Source organism: Euleptes europaea, chromosome 18, assembly GCF_029931775.1.
Source record: "Euleptes europaea isolate rEulEur1 chromosome 18, rEulEur1.hap1, whole genome shotgun sequence".
Classification (NCBI taxonomy): domain Eukaryota; kingdom Metazoa; phylum Chordata; class Lepidosauria; order Squamata; family Sphaerodactylidae; genus Euleptes; species Euleptes europaea.
In genome coordinates this window covers 30482527-30496256 of record NC_079329.1, presented here as the reverse complement: position 1 = coordinate 30496256, position 13730 = coordinate 30482527, and the positions used below count along the sequence as shown (strand labels likewise).

At 39.4% G+C, this 13730-nt stretch overlaps 1 protein-coding gene across 1 annotated transcript; it reads right to left on the bottom strand.

Annotated features, from left to right (window-relative positions):
• Positions 1-3139: 3139 nt before the first annotated feature.
• Positions 3140-12432, bottom strand: LOC130490961 (keratin, type I cytoskeletal 12-like). The gene is made up of 8 exons (XM_056864774.1): positions 11896-12432; positions 11264-11346; positions 10297-10453; positions 8418-8579; positions 8183-8308; positions 6756-6972; positions 4455-4721; positions 3140-3243 (listed from the first exon to the last, which is right to left on the bottom strand). Exons 1-8 carry the CDS (start codon positions 12430-12432, stop codon positions 3140-3142), a joined length of 1653 nt encoding a protein of 550 aa, XP_056720752.1.
• Between the last annotated feature and the right edge of the window lie 1298 nt (positions 12433-13730).

The window sequence follows — 13730 nt, the reverse complement described above, 5'->3', positions numbered from 1 at the left end:
TATGCCGATTTTGTAAGGGTGTATTCTTTGTTTGCAGCGTGTTTTCTTAACTCCAGTGTTTATTTGGCCAATTTATCATTTCTAACTTGCGTGACTTCTGGATATTAATAGCCAGCCCCAGTATTCCATCTTGTTCATTTCCCCTTGGGCCATTTGTGATTTTTTTTTTTCCAACATGGAGAATGGGTGGGTTTGACGAGGTGGAAACTTTCATTAACTTTTCAGCAATGTTGAGTAAATCCTCCTGTCCCAGTTCTGACATTGTTTTTTTTTAATCCATCATTATATACATACTTCTTTGCGTTCCTGCTCTGTTACACTCACACTGGAGACACAGACTGACTCCTTTGTGACAAAAGGGTATGCAGACGGCTTTTAAGGATGGTTCTTTTTCATCTTATTTCCTCACCCTGGGTGGTGCAGAGAGTGATGTGGTTTGTGTTTTCTCTTCCACCGCATCCTTTGATTGTTCCAGCTTTCTTTTCTCATGTGGTAGCTTCTCTAATATATTTTCATATTATTTCTTTAAGCTCTTTGCTATAATCACAAACTTTAAGCTAACAAGATGTTGGTTTTGCTTCCTGAAACTTTTTTTTTTGCTTTTCTGTTGTCAGGAATCCAGCAAATGAAAGATGTTTTAACAGTCAGCTTAATTAGTACATGGAACACTTGGGAAATGTCAACAGTGCTTTAGAAATTTAAAAAGCACAGAACAACTGAAGAGATAACTTTTATTGAGTCAACTAGTCTTTAAGACATAGGGTGCTCTTAAGAAAAACATTGAAAGATATATTCAGACTGATGACTACATGGTTGAGAAGACAATTTGAGCAGGTAGACAGGTTTATATGATCATCTGGGACATCAGTTTGCCCAAAGTCCCAGGGAGAAAGCTATGAAAAATGCATTAGATATCGAAAAATGTGTAGAGTAAACTACACAGTTTGGTCTCCGCTTCCTTGCCAGGTTTATAAATGTAGGACACTCAAACACAAAAGGTTTCTTTTAGACACCAGAACTGGCCCAATGCATTTGCATGCTGGCTGGCCACTTCTTTTCATAAGCAAATTTAATTCTTGGGTTGCGCAGGATGTACTCCATGTTATCACACACAACAGAAGACCAGCACCTTCATGATATGCATGTCAGCAGCATGCCAAGGCACCTGGCTGTCATGTGGAATTTGGTCTGATTAGCAAAGAAGCTACAATGCTTTTAGTTCAGATGCAAGTCCAGAATCATGGCTGCCGTATGATGAGAGTGTTGAGCATTAATGTGCATGTAGACAAATGCAAAACACATGCAAAACCCTTCATAAATGTGGGGCTTTTTTTTGTTTTGTTTTTTACGATTAGTTATGAGAAAGTTTTCTGGAATGAATGCTTACACTTGCCACCACTCAGTTGTCCAATATGAAGTCTTATCTTTCAGTAAACATATGTAGTAGAAAAGAGCAAGAGTCTAGTAGCACCTTAAAGACTAACAAAATTTCTGGCTGGGTGTGAGCTTTCATGAACCACAGCTCACTTCTTCAGTAAACATATGATGAAAGAATCCAGAGGGGATCTGTGTCCTGTACTCTGAGATCTGGATTGTTCTATGGGATATACAGTAATGAAAAATGGTGAAGGAAATGGGTTTATGGCCTCTACCTGAAGCAACAGAATGCTACTGGTTGTGAACCCGTGGTAGTCCTGCACTGAGGTGCGTTTTATATGCCTTCTGGGATATCTCCAGCAGGCCATTTAGAACTATCTTAGCATGAGAGTGGATTCTGCAAGTCCAGTATTTTCCTGTTAGAATCAAATATGTGAAATCCATAAATCTGGTCTCCGCTTCCTTGCCAGGCTTAGAAATGTAGGACACTCAAACACAAAAAGTTTCTTTTAGACATCAGAACTGGCCCAATACATTTGCATACTGGCTGGCCACTTGTTTTCATAAGCAAATGTAATTCTTGGGTTGTGCAGGACATACTCCATGTTATCATACAACAGAAGACCAGCAACTTCATGATATGTGTGTCAGCAGCATGCCAAGTCACCTGGTTGAATGAAATTTGTAATTACCCAGTATGTTAAAAGGTGAAATCGGATGAATTCGATCAACCAGCAAGCTGCAGCAAAGGTTTACCCTCGATTTCTGAAGGTAAAGTGTGCTGTAAAGTCACAATCAACTCATGGCAACTCCATGAAGTTGCACCTCATGGGGCTTTCATGGCAAGAGATGAGCAGAGGTGGTCTGCTATTGCCTTCCTCTGCATAGCAGCCCCACCTTCCTTGGTGGTCTCCCATCCAAGTACCGACCCTGCTTAGCTTCCAAGCTCTGACAAGATCAGGCAAGTCTGGGCTATTAAGGCACCTAGATTTCTGCATGTACAGTATTGTTTTAGAGATGGCCTCCAGCCACAGGTGAACCATGTCCGCAATATGTGGGTAACCATTATAAATGATTTCTTAGTAATGTGTGTACACCATGTTGTGTGTAAGATTCATGACCCAAATATCTTAATTTCATTTGCCACAGTAGGAAAAGGTTTATTGTGGAATGCAGGAAAATGACATCAACATTTTCTCTTGGTTTGCATGGAAGGAGTGTTTGCATGGAAGGATAGTAACAGAAGCATAGAAACAAAGAAAATTCTGATAGAGGAAAGTAATTTTTAGGTAGACATTTTGCGTGATTAGCTCTGCAGCCCTAAACAGAGTTACATCCCTCTAAATCAGTGGTTCCCAACCTTTTTTTGACCAGGGACCACTAGGACTTTTTTGTTCGGTGCAGGGACCCCAAGGTTCAAAATAAAAATTCCGAGAATTTGAAAATAAACTTGAATCATAACTGTTAGTTAAACATTAAACTTAGAATAATATTTGAATATATATTTTTATAATAGAAAACTTTTAATTGAAAATATTAATTTATTATGGGTTTATAACTTTGTTTCGTGGACCTTAATTTAGTTCTTGCGGACCCCTGGGGGTCCGTGGACCCCCGGTTGGGAACCAGTGCTCTAAATCCATTGAAACTGATGAGTTTAGAAGGATGTGGCTCTGTTTAGGGTTACATTGTACATTTTTATCTAATTTGCTTTTTTGCTACAGCGTATCTCAAAAGTCTTCCTATAGGGGTTAGAAATTGATTATTGTATTGGTTTTTCTTCTACGGATTGGACATGAGTGGAGATAACTTGGTCACCAATTCTGTCTTCCACGATCGTCTTGATCACTCTTGTCTTTTGTTGTCCTATATAACATACAAAATTCAGAGAAAATAGAGGAGAGCAGGAATTCTTTTAAATACATGAACCTATTGTGTAAGTATAACACTGGTATACATATACTAAAAAAGTGTTACACCTGAGGATCATTTACAGTTGTTTCATTACTTCTTATTCTGTCCTCTTTACAGAGCCCAGATCTAAATTTCTCAGAGCGTTTCTAAAGGGCCTAAATCTTTTTCCAGATCCAGAGAAGCTGCTCTTTCTCCTATCAGACGCCAATTCTGATGTTTCCTACAAAGTGTCACTCTTTGCTTTAGCAGCCAAGAAAATCCGAGCTAAAGTTGTTTTTAATGAGGGAATTTAACATATTTAATTACTAGCTTCTTGGGGGTCAGACTATTTTAAAGTTATTTGTATGTTATTTTAATGTTTTCTATGATAGATTGTGATGGCCTTCAGCCACAAACAATAAACTTTATCGTCATCATTTTGCAAGGAATCTTACAGGTTTGGCAATTGAACTCTATGGAACTGAAGTCCCTCCCCTCCCCGAATCCCGCCCTCCTCAGGCTGCACCCCAAAAACCTCCCGCCGGTGGCAAAGAGGGACCTGGCAACCCTAAGTGACAGTATCTGGGATCCAGTCCCAGCCCAGAGCAGATTCTGGCATCCTCTGCCATAGCAGCCAGGTGCGGAGCGGCTCCCTGTGTCTTCCGGCATGGCGGCCGGGCCTGGAGCGGATCCCTGGGGCGGCAGCCATCGCCAGTTCAACTGGGAATTTGGAGGGAATTGGGGGGGGGATTTAAACCCCAATGTATTTTTTTTAACTTTTCAGAATACCCCAGGTTTGCAGAAAAAACGTTTAGTGTCAGTGTGGTTCCAATCCGTGGAGATACATATCTGCAGATGGGAGCCACATGTCACTATTAGATATATAGATGCCAGATTAAGAAAAGTGTTCCCCTTTGCCATCACAAGGAACATTGTGTCCAATCCCATGCTTAGCTGCTCCTATGCAGCTAATGTTGTTATATTACTTTAAAAATTATCCCTCTTCCCCTGGTGATTATTTCATGTTGTGAGGTTAACTGGCAATACATTAGAACTTTTTTATTCTTAGATACCTAGCAAAGGAAAATTATTTGTCTAAATACGGAATTTAAAAAATGTATAGAACTAAATGTACAGAACTAATTTTAAAAATGTACAGAACTAACAAGAACAAAATTGATTACCTCTGGCAGTGCTTCCACTTCTTGATCCTGAGTCATCAGAATTTCCAACGCTAGATCTTGTGCCTGTACATCCGGAACTTCTAGATCTTGACTCTCCATATCTGGAGACCTGGAACTCAGAAGTGGCCGATTCTTGGCTTCTAGACCTTGAATCTGCAGATCTAGGATTTCTAGGTTGGGATTCAGAAGAACCAAAGCCTCTGGATCTTCCATCTGTAGCTCTCAAAGACCCGGATCTTGAATCTTCAGACCCTAGTGAACTAGATCCAAAGTTGGAAAGATTAGTGGTCTCTAAATCTCAAATTAGTTGATCCTGGTTCTCTAGATCTAACATGTGTGAAGTTTCCCACATTTCATATCCCTGATGCACTAGATCCAGTAGTACTTCCAGATTCAAAATTACTGCAAAAATAGTAACTTGTGTGTGTGTGTGTGTGTGTGGGGGGGGGGGGTTAGTTAGTGCTTTTGGTTTAGCAAGACTTAGGATAAAAAGGACACGGGCTTGTAATTTAACAATATTCCCCATTATTTTCACACTCTGGACATCCCACCCCTTCGCAGAGCCTTCTCTCTCGCTAGGGTTAATGCCTTTCCTTCAAGGATGTTATATGGAAGGTATCAACAAATACCAATCCAGGAAAGGACTTGTCCCTGTGATACCCATTCTCTGGACTCAACTGATCATATTCTGTTGGTCTGCCCTCTATATGAAACACCCCGTGGGAAATTGTTAAAAAATTGGCTTCTTTCAAAATATCTCCTATCTATCCAAGCAAAACGTCAATTTTTATTAAATGATTCCAATCCGGAGGTTACTGTAGATGTTGCCAACTTTCTAGTGGATGTGATGAAAGTTCAAAAAGCCCAACGTTTGTAATTTCTATTTTTGGAACTTTCTGGCCTATGTTTTTATCTTAATGACTGCATATTTTATGTACTTTCTGTAACAATTGTAATATTACTTATGCCATTAAAGGTTTCATTCATTCATTCATAGTAACTTGGGGGGGGGGTTAGTTAGTGCTTTTGGTTTAGCAAGACTTAGGATAAAAAGGACACGGGCTTGTAATTTAACAGAACAAACTTTGGCACAGTCCTTTTCATCACTATGAAATGAGATTTAAATCATACTTGGTAAAAAGATAAAATTTAGACAATATGTAAAGTGAAAATATGTAGAATAGTTACAGTTAGGGCAGCCAGAATTTACAGAATTCATTATGATAATGTAATTATCCGTGGAGGGATATAACTGGATGTTTTGCACTGGGCAGACTTAAAAAATTTCATCCTTTTCGGTTTTTTTGAACAAAAATGGCAGTTATCGCATTTTTATTCTGTCGTACATTATGAACTTCAAGACATTCTGAAAATCCTTTTGTTATAAGCAACTTATATACAAATGGGAAGGCAGGCATTGCCCCAGTCAGTCCCCGGGGGCAGTGACACGGCAACAGAGAGGAAGTTCCCACAGTAATCTAGTATTAAGAATGAATTGATGAGAAATCAAGTGGTAGGCATGCATGTATGATGAATGCATAGATAAAGGAGGAGCTAGATCAGGGGTACCCAGCCTTTTGGAGCCTGCAGGCATCTTTGGAATTTTGACACAGGGTGATGGGTACAAGTACAAAATGGCTGCCTCAGGAGGTGGAGCCAACTACATAATGGCTGCCACAGGAGGCAGAGCCAACCACAAAAGGTCAGGGAGTGAGATCATGCATAAATCTAATAGTAACTCTCCAGCATTTCAGGCAGTAGCTCTGTTTAACAGGATTCCTTTCAAAATTGACATTTTAAAGTATTTTCTTGCATACACAGACAATAATGCAGTGAAGACCCTTGTGCTGTGGTAGCAGCTGCTACTGCAGCAACTTCTTAAAAATCTGCACAGCCAATCAGATTTCCAGTGGCTAATCAGAAGTCCTCCTGGGACAAAGCCCCACCTGGCCCAGCCTACTTTCTAAAAAACAGGAAAGGGGTCATTGGGGGCCATGGCACCCCTGGACACCACACTGGGGACCCCGATCTGGATCAAATATACTTAAGGAAGAAAGAATTCTGCCCATCTAGGGTTGCCAGGTCCCTCTTCGCAACCGGTGGGAGATTTTGGGGGCGAAGCCTGAAGAGGGAGGGTTTAGGGAGGGGAGGGACTTCAATGTCATAGAGTTCAATTGCCAAAGCGGCCATTTTTCTCCAGGTGAACTGATCTCTATCGACTAGAGATCAGTTGAATTAGCAGGAGATCTTCTGCTACTACCTGGCAGTTGGCAACCCTAGCCCCATCCCAGTTTATTCACCTCTCTTCCCCATCCATCAGGCTGCGGTAAGTTTCAATCTCACTCTCCAGGCGGATCTTGATATCTAGGAGCTGCTGATATTCTCTGTCCTGGCACTCTGTATCGGCCCTGATTTGCTGCACTTGACCCTCCACGTTGCTTATTGCTCCTTGTATTTGGGAAAGCTGGGCACAATATTGACCTTCGACGTCTGCTAGTGTGGCCTCAAGAGATTGTTTCTGATGTAAGAATAAAATATAATTATAATAATAATGTAAAGATATAAATAATAATAAAAAATATAATATTGAGTTATTTGAGTGAAAAGTTGATTGAGAATCTGAAACAAATATGCCCTCCAACATTTCCCTCAAAACCTTCCTCTTGTGAATTTTGATGTTGAATGGTTGCTAAATATCTGTTCAATATTCATATATTCTGCTAATACCTTATATTTAGTTACAGTACTCAGTGTCCTGATGGTATTTGTTATTTAATGTAATATTTGATTTTCATATTTGGTGTTTGACCATTTTTGAGAGCTTCAATGCAGTGTTATTTCATATTTGACTGTTCAGTAGGTTTGACAGCTTTGGGTATTTGAGATTTGATTGCACTGTGTCCTCCATCGAATCTCAGCAAGAAGTGCAAACTAACCAACCAACCAACCAACCAACCAAATAAATAAATAAATGACACCTGTCAAATACCAGGCAACCAAGAGATCAGTCAAATGTAATCAACCTTAAATTATGAAGTCATAATTCTAACCAAAATTATGGAATTAGAAATGTTGCCATATCTTGAAATTTCCCATTATTTCAGCTATATACTTTAATTGTACTTTCATTTCAGTTATATGCTTTCATTGGATGGATGAGTGTTGCAGCATTCTTAACATCATCCCACACAACTTCAATGAAAGTGAAGGTCTGGAGTGCATTGGATAATGGAAGTGCTGACCTATGCTAGAAATGTCTTTCCCTTTCCCATAAAGCAGACTTTTCTGCACCCAAAAGAGCAGATTTACTTGTATTTATTAAGACATTCATATCCCATCATTCGTTGTAGTTCAGGATGGCTTGAGGACAGATTTTGATTGCGTTTATTTTAGAGCAGTTTGGTATTTTCCAAATTGCAGGAATGACATTTGCCACTTGCCTGCTTTTCTGGGCCAAGCAGTTAATTGTCCTCTGATGAACCCATTTGTGGCAAACTGAAGCTCCTAAACCTCTACTTCCTATATCCCAGGTGCATGTGTTGAAAGCTGAGATACTGGTAGAATGAAAACCCCTGCTCCTGTCTACAATTTCTAATGCAATACAGCATCACATCTACTTTCTCCTTTCTGTGTTTCTCTTTATTCTGGTCTTAAACTTAAAAAAGTGTTAAAAGTTTAGTGAATTAATAAGCAGAAAGCATAGGCATTACTGAAAAAAAATCTTATACCAGAGACAATTGTGATTGCAGATCGATCTCCAGGTTTTGCAGACTTCGTCTCAGTTCTGTAATCTCGCTCTTGTTTGTGCTGGTCTCCTCGGTGCTGCTGCTGATCTGCTTGTCCAGTTCTCGGCTCTGTGATAGTGTAATTGGCACACACAAAAAATCCAAAGTATTTAATTAAAGACATCTTTTTGTTTAAAGGAGAGGGCTGCAGCTAGTACATTGTTGGTATTAATTTCACCTGTTCGTTGAACCACATTTCGATGTCTTTTCGGTTCTCCTCAGCAATGGCCTCATATTCAGCTCTCATCTTGCTGAGAAGACTGGTCAGGTCAGCTCCAGGTACAGCATTGACCTTTACATCTATATCTCCAGCAGTGCCGTCCACCACAGAATCCATATCCTGGATCAATCAATAAAGGATTACTTTTTAAACTGGGTGCAAAAAGCATGAATTTAGATGGGTTTTTGTTAAAAAAAGTAAAACAGAAATGGGGCTATCACAGATGATGATTTCTAGACTACTTTCATTTCAAGTTTAGAGGACAGTGGTGCAGTTTGCCAGCATATCTTCTGTTTTCTTGGTCAATGAACTAGTTGAGCATTGTCAACTATTTTTTAAAGCAATAACGTTATCAGAACACCAGAAAAAAGATATTTTAATTGACAGTATTTTGATACTTACTCTAATTACAAACACAAATTAGAAGAAGAAGAGTTTGTTTCTATACCCTGCTTTTTCTCAAAGCGGCTTACAATTGCCTTCCCTCCCCCCCCCCACAGGCACTTTGTGAGGTAGGTGAGGCTGAGAGAACTGTGACTAGCCCAAGGTCATCCAACAGGTTTCATTTAAAAGAGCAGGGAATCAAACCCGGTTCTCCAGATTAAAGTCCAGATTAGAGTCCCTTACTCATATGGAGGAGTGGAAAATCAAACCTGGTTCTGTAGATTAGAATCCGCTGCTTTTAACCACTACACCATGCTGGCTCTTCTTCTTCTACAAATTAGTTATTACCATGAAAGATGAAATCAGCTTTTAAAGACTCTTGAATTATTGTAATATCTAATACTAGGAAAGGTCTCTATAAAATTGAACACCTTTGCTGAATGATTCTTCTCTTTCATTTTTATTTGGTTATGCAACAGTTTCAGGTCTTGCTAACAACCATAATGAAATCAAAAAAGAGGTGCTACCACCTACACAGTGGCTTCAAGGAATAACTGGAAACATATGACTACAGTTAGCTAATAGGTGGTCCAAATGCTTGGTCAGTTGGCAGGTTAAGGTTCAAATGTATTGTGTATGGCCAAAGGCCTCCAAAAATTAATCTGAAAATACAATAAGTCCAGATAACTAGCATTAATAATAACAGGAAAAACATGCTTCTCAGAACCACCAAAACTTGTAAAGGTCAGTTGGCAATATTTGACTGATCAGTTAACCAAAAATGCTGGACTTACGGTGTTGTAGGTTTCAGTCCCTTGGCATTACCATAAACATGTACAGAAGTCTCGAAGGATGCCAGGAATCACGAGATCCCCTTTTTCCACATTAAATGGCTTATGACGCTACTCCTGTGATAGTTCCTACGAGCCATTCTTTCCTTTGTAAATTAGGCCTGCTCACACCATTACGTTTCGGGGGGAAAAGAAGTGGCAGAGAAACCGCCTTGGAATCTCTGCAGGTTGAAATGCGTCCATTTCAGATCAGCCTGTACTCCAGAGGCATCTCAGAGGGTCCAAAATCGATCTGGGGTTGGGGGTGCTATAGGAATTATTGTTGCTTTTAAAAGCTCCATGTAATTGAATGTTGGAGCTTGTACAGAAGGCAACTGGTTAAGAAATGAATGTGTCTACAACCACCAAATGGTGTAAAGTTAACAGAAACAAGCAATTACAAGAACACCAGTCAAATTAATTTCTATGTCATAGAGCAAAACATTCCAATGTGAAATAATAAATATGTTTAATATTTCTAAGGATCACCGAGAGACACTACACTGAAACTGTTGCTGAAAATACTAGGTGCCACAATAAAATTGACAGCCAGCGAATTGTAGTGGTTAAGAGAGGCGGACTCTTAAGTTTAATTGTGTGCACATACTTAAGACTTGTATTACCTCCTCATGATTCTTCTTAATATATTGCAGTTCCTCAGTCAGGTTTTCAATCTGCATTTCCAGATCACTCCGGGTCATGGTCATTTCATCAAGGACCCTACGCAGGCCATTAATGTCAGCTTCGGCACTCTGGCGGAGGGACATTTCATTTTCATACCTAAAGAAAAGGGTTTGAAAAGGGTCGTCAGCAGATATGTGCAGCTCATCTGAACTGAGAAAAAATATATTCTTTTTTTGTTGGTGTTTGTTCAACACCATCATCAGTCAGTCCATTCACTTGCATATGAGGTCTTGTCTGAAGTCCTCCTAGTATCAGAGGTGATTTTTCAGCGTGCCATGAAATGAACTTCGAATTATCCAAATGTCTGACTAGTTTTGTTGTGTAAAACTAAAACATCTGTGCAGTTGGTTGTGTTGAACGGGAATACGTTTTACCCAAGCATGCTGTGCGTTCAGGCATATTTACATTAGTGGAAGAAAGAAGAGGGGAATAAAACCCAACCTAAAAACAGAAGCTGAGTACCCAAGGTTGGGTAGAAAGAGAATATATAAGAGAATATATATAAGATTATATTTATATATATATATATATATATATATATATATATATATATATATATATATATATATATATATATATATATATATATATATTTCTTTCTACCCAACCTTGGGTACCCAGCAACATATTTACATGTCATGGGATAACCTCTTCTCGAGGTAAGCTAGTTTTGTGACATATGGGTCAAAGATCAACTTTTTCAGTGTATTGCTGGCTCCCCCAAGAAGTTTCTTCAAAATCGAAAGATGATGGTTAATTTTGAATGAATTTAGAACTGGATTGGTTTGGTATCTATGACTTATTTTGGCTTTGTGTACAGATATTCAAAGCTCTTGGTTTACAAGGCATGTTTTGCCATTTGGCTTGTAAAACCTGTGGATGTATAGCTTATTGTGCCTTGCTCACTTGTGTTGGAAGTCGGTGCCGGCCAGCCTTGCATTATCAATCTGCAAAATGACGTTTCCATTTTCTGTAACTGCACTAATTATCTGAAAAGGGAAAAAAACAACCATTATAATAAGTGTCGATACTTTATCATACCTCTTTATTATTATCCATTTGCTTTGTATGGGCAATCATAACATCTGCTTAGCTAAGTAATATAAATCTCATTTGTACAGGAAATCTGAAGTCATGTACTGCTAAATGACTTCATTACTTACTACTCAAGAGCCTTTGTGAAAACCTGATAAAGTTAATTTGTGCATTTACATTCCCTTTTCCCAGCCCCCACATTATGGAAAAGCACACTGGAACAATAAATCTAAAATTTCAGTTTAAAATGGTTGTACTTGGTCTGTATTTATATGTATGACTTGCAGTGCCATCCTAAGAATCCTTTCAATAGGTTTGAGTAGGATTCTCCTGTTTAGGATTACTCTCATAGTCTCAGACCAGATCTCATACCTGCAATAAATATACTAATTACAAATAGCTCTGTGTTTCTATTTAAGTCACTAGATTTTAGATTTTGAGAAATATCTGGTCAGAAACTTAAGCAGAACAAGCTATAAAACATTTTAGGTGTGTTTCCATACCTGTTTCCTGAGGTCCTCAATGATGGTGTAATATTTGCTGTAATCGCTTGACCCTCCATCATTGGTTCCTTGTCCCAACTTCTTGTACCATTCTGCGATTTTCTCCTCAAGGTCAGTGTTCGCCTCCTCGAGAGCATGCACTTTGCCCAGGTAGGTGGCCAGGCGGTCATTAAGGTTTTGCATGGTTTGCTTGTCATCGCCCAAAAGAAAGCCACTCTCTCCACCGCCAAATCCATTAAAGCCTCCTGTCGAGCCACATCCAGGCACACCCCATCCAGCACTCGAGCCCCAGGACCCACCAGCGTGGGACGCTGGGCCATCAGAACTCCATCTCCCTTGACCTCCAGATGCCCTACTGACATTGCACATGCCTCCACCAGAACCCCATGCACCACTGCCGCCACCACTGCTGGAGCTTCCACCAAAGACCCTTCCACCAGAACCAGCACTTAAGCCGTGTGATCCACTGCCAGATGTTCTCACCGGTCCTCTGAAGGAGCAAGAGCCTGGTTTGGAAGAGTGGCTAAAGAAACTCATTTTTGGTGGTATAGTATACAGAGGACCTTCCTAGTGCAGCGGTACAGCTTAAGGAGAAGCTATCCTTAGAAGACAATTTGCACCTTTTTATATACAAACCGACAATTGCATCACACTCCTAAATGTATGGTATTTTTTTTTGCCAACTTACTAGTCTAGCCCATCATTAGTTAATTATAATAATTAATAGCTAATCCTAATATATACATCTGGGTTTGTCCCTCTGGGTGTTTTGTATGTCTAGGTGGAAAATAGGTGGAGCACAGTGGATTCAACCTTTCATTACAGTGTTGTATCTTTTTTAGGGCAGAATTGAGTAATTACTTTCCTTTTTATAAATTTACTGCTTCCTAACACATTCTTGCACATTATCTGTTCATATTCAGTCGGTTCTCTTTTTTAATTATATTTATCTCTATTTTACCATACAGGTTTCTATTCTTTTTAAGAACCAAGTTACAGAATAATGGCCAAAATCACAGATGCCTTGAAAAGTGCAGGAATATGTTTATAAATCAGTCTTCCTGCATAGCTGACTCAGAAACCTGATCCATGTGCATTTAGAACTACCATTTTGGTTTTTAAAATATGCACACCCGCAGAGCTTTGTGGTTCATGGGATTTCAATCTATGTTGTTCAGGCTAAAGATGATTCTGGCTTATATGTAGAATCAAAGTCTGACAAATATGTTTCTGGGTTCGATAGTCATTTTATGATCAATCCTACAGAATATTTATGTAAGGTTTTTTAACCCCACACCAGTCATGGCTTTCCTTTATTTAATTGCAATAGTATGTGCTTCAGTAGAGTTCAAGAGGCTGACTTTTGGGCACAGAGAACCCCCATTCAGAAACAGCTGCTTCCGTAGCCAGAGGATGCTTGGCTTGGAACCTCCAAACATTTTGTGATTGTCCCCCTATGGCAGCCATTTGATGACCTGTAGTAAAATCTATTTGTGCTTCATTGGGGATGTAGTTATGTTTTATTGCATTAAAAATGTATTTTTTAACTTGTAATTTTTAGTATTTGTAAACCATGGGATCAGAAATAACAATGTATTGGAATTATTATTATTTGTCTATATTTTAATTATGCTGGTTGTTGACCATGATAATAAATTCATAAATACATACAAGCACCCTGTGAAGTGAGTTAGGCTGAGAGTGTGTGACTAGCCCAAGCGTATTAAGGATTCCTAAGGTTATGTGGGCCCTAACCTGGATGGCCCAGGCTAGCCTGATCTCATCAAATCTCAGAAGCTAAGCAGGGTCAGCCTTGGTTAGTATTTGGATGGGAG

Excerpts from the sequence above, each read along its gene's own strand:
- LOC130490961 (XM_056864774.1), bottom strand. The coding sequence starts at position 12,432 with ATGAGTTTCTTTAGCCACTCTTCCAAACCAGGCTCTTGCTCCTTCAGA. Across the intron at positions 11,347-11,895 it reads TTGAGGACCTCAGGAAACAG|ATAATTAGTGCAGTTACAGA; the intron begins GTATGGAAACAC and ends TTCCCTTTTCAG. Across the intron at positions 4,722-6,755 it reads CCTGATGGATGGGGAAGAGA|GATCTAGTTCACTAGGGTCT; the intron begins GGTGAATAAACT and ends TTTCCAACTTTG.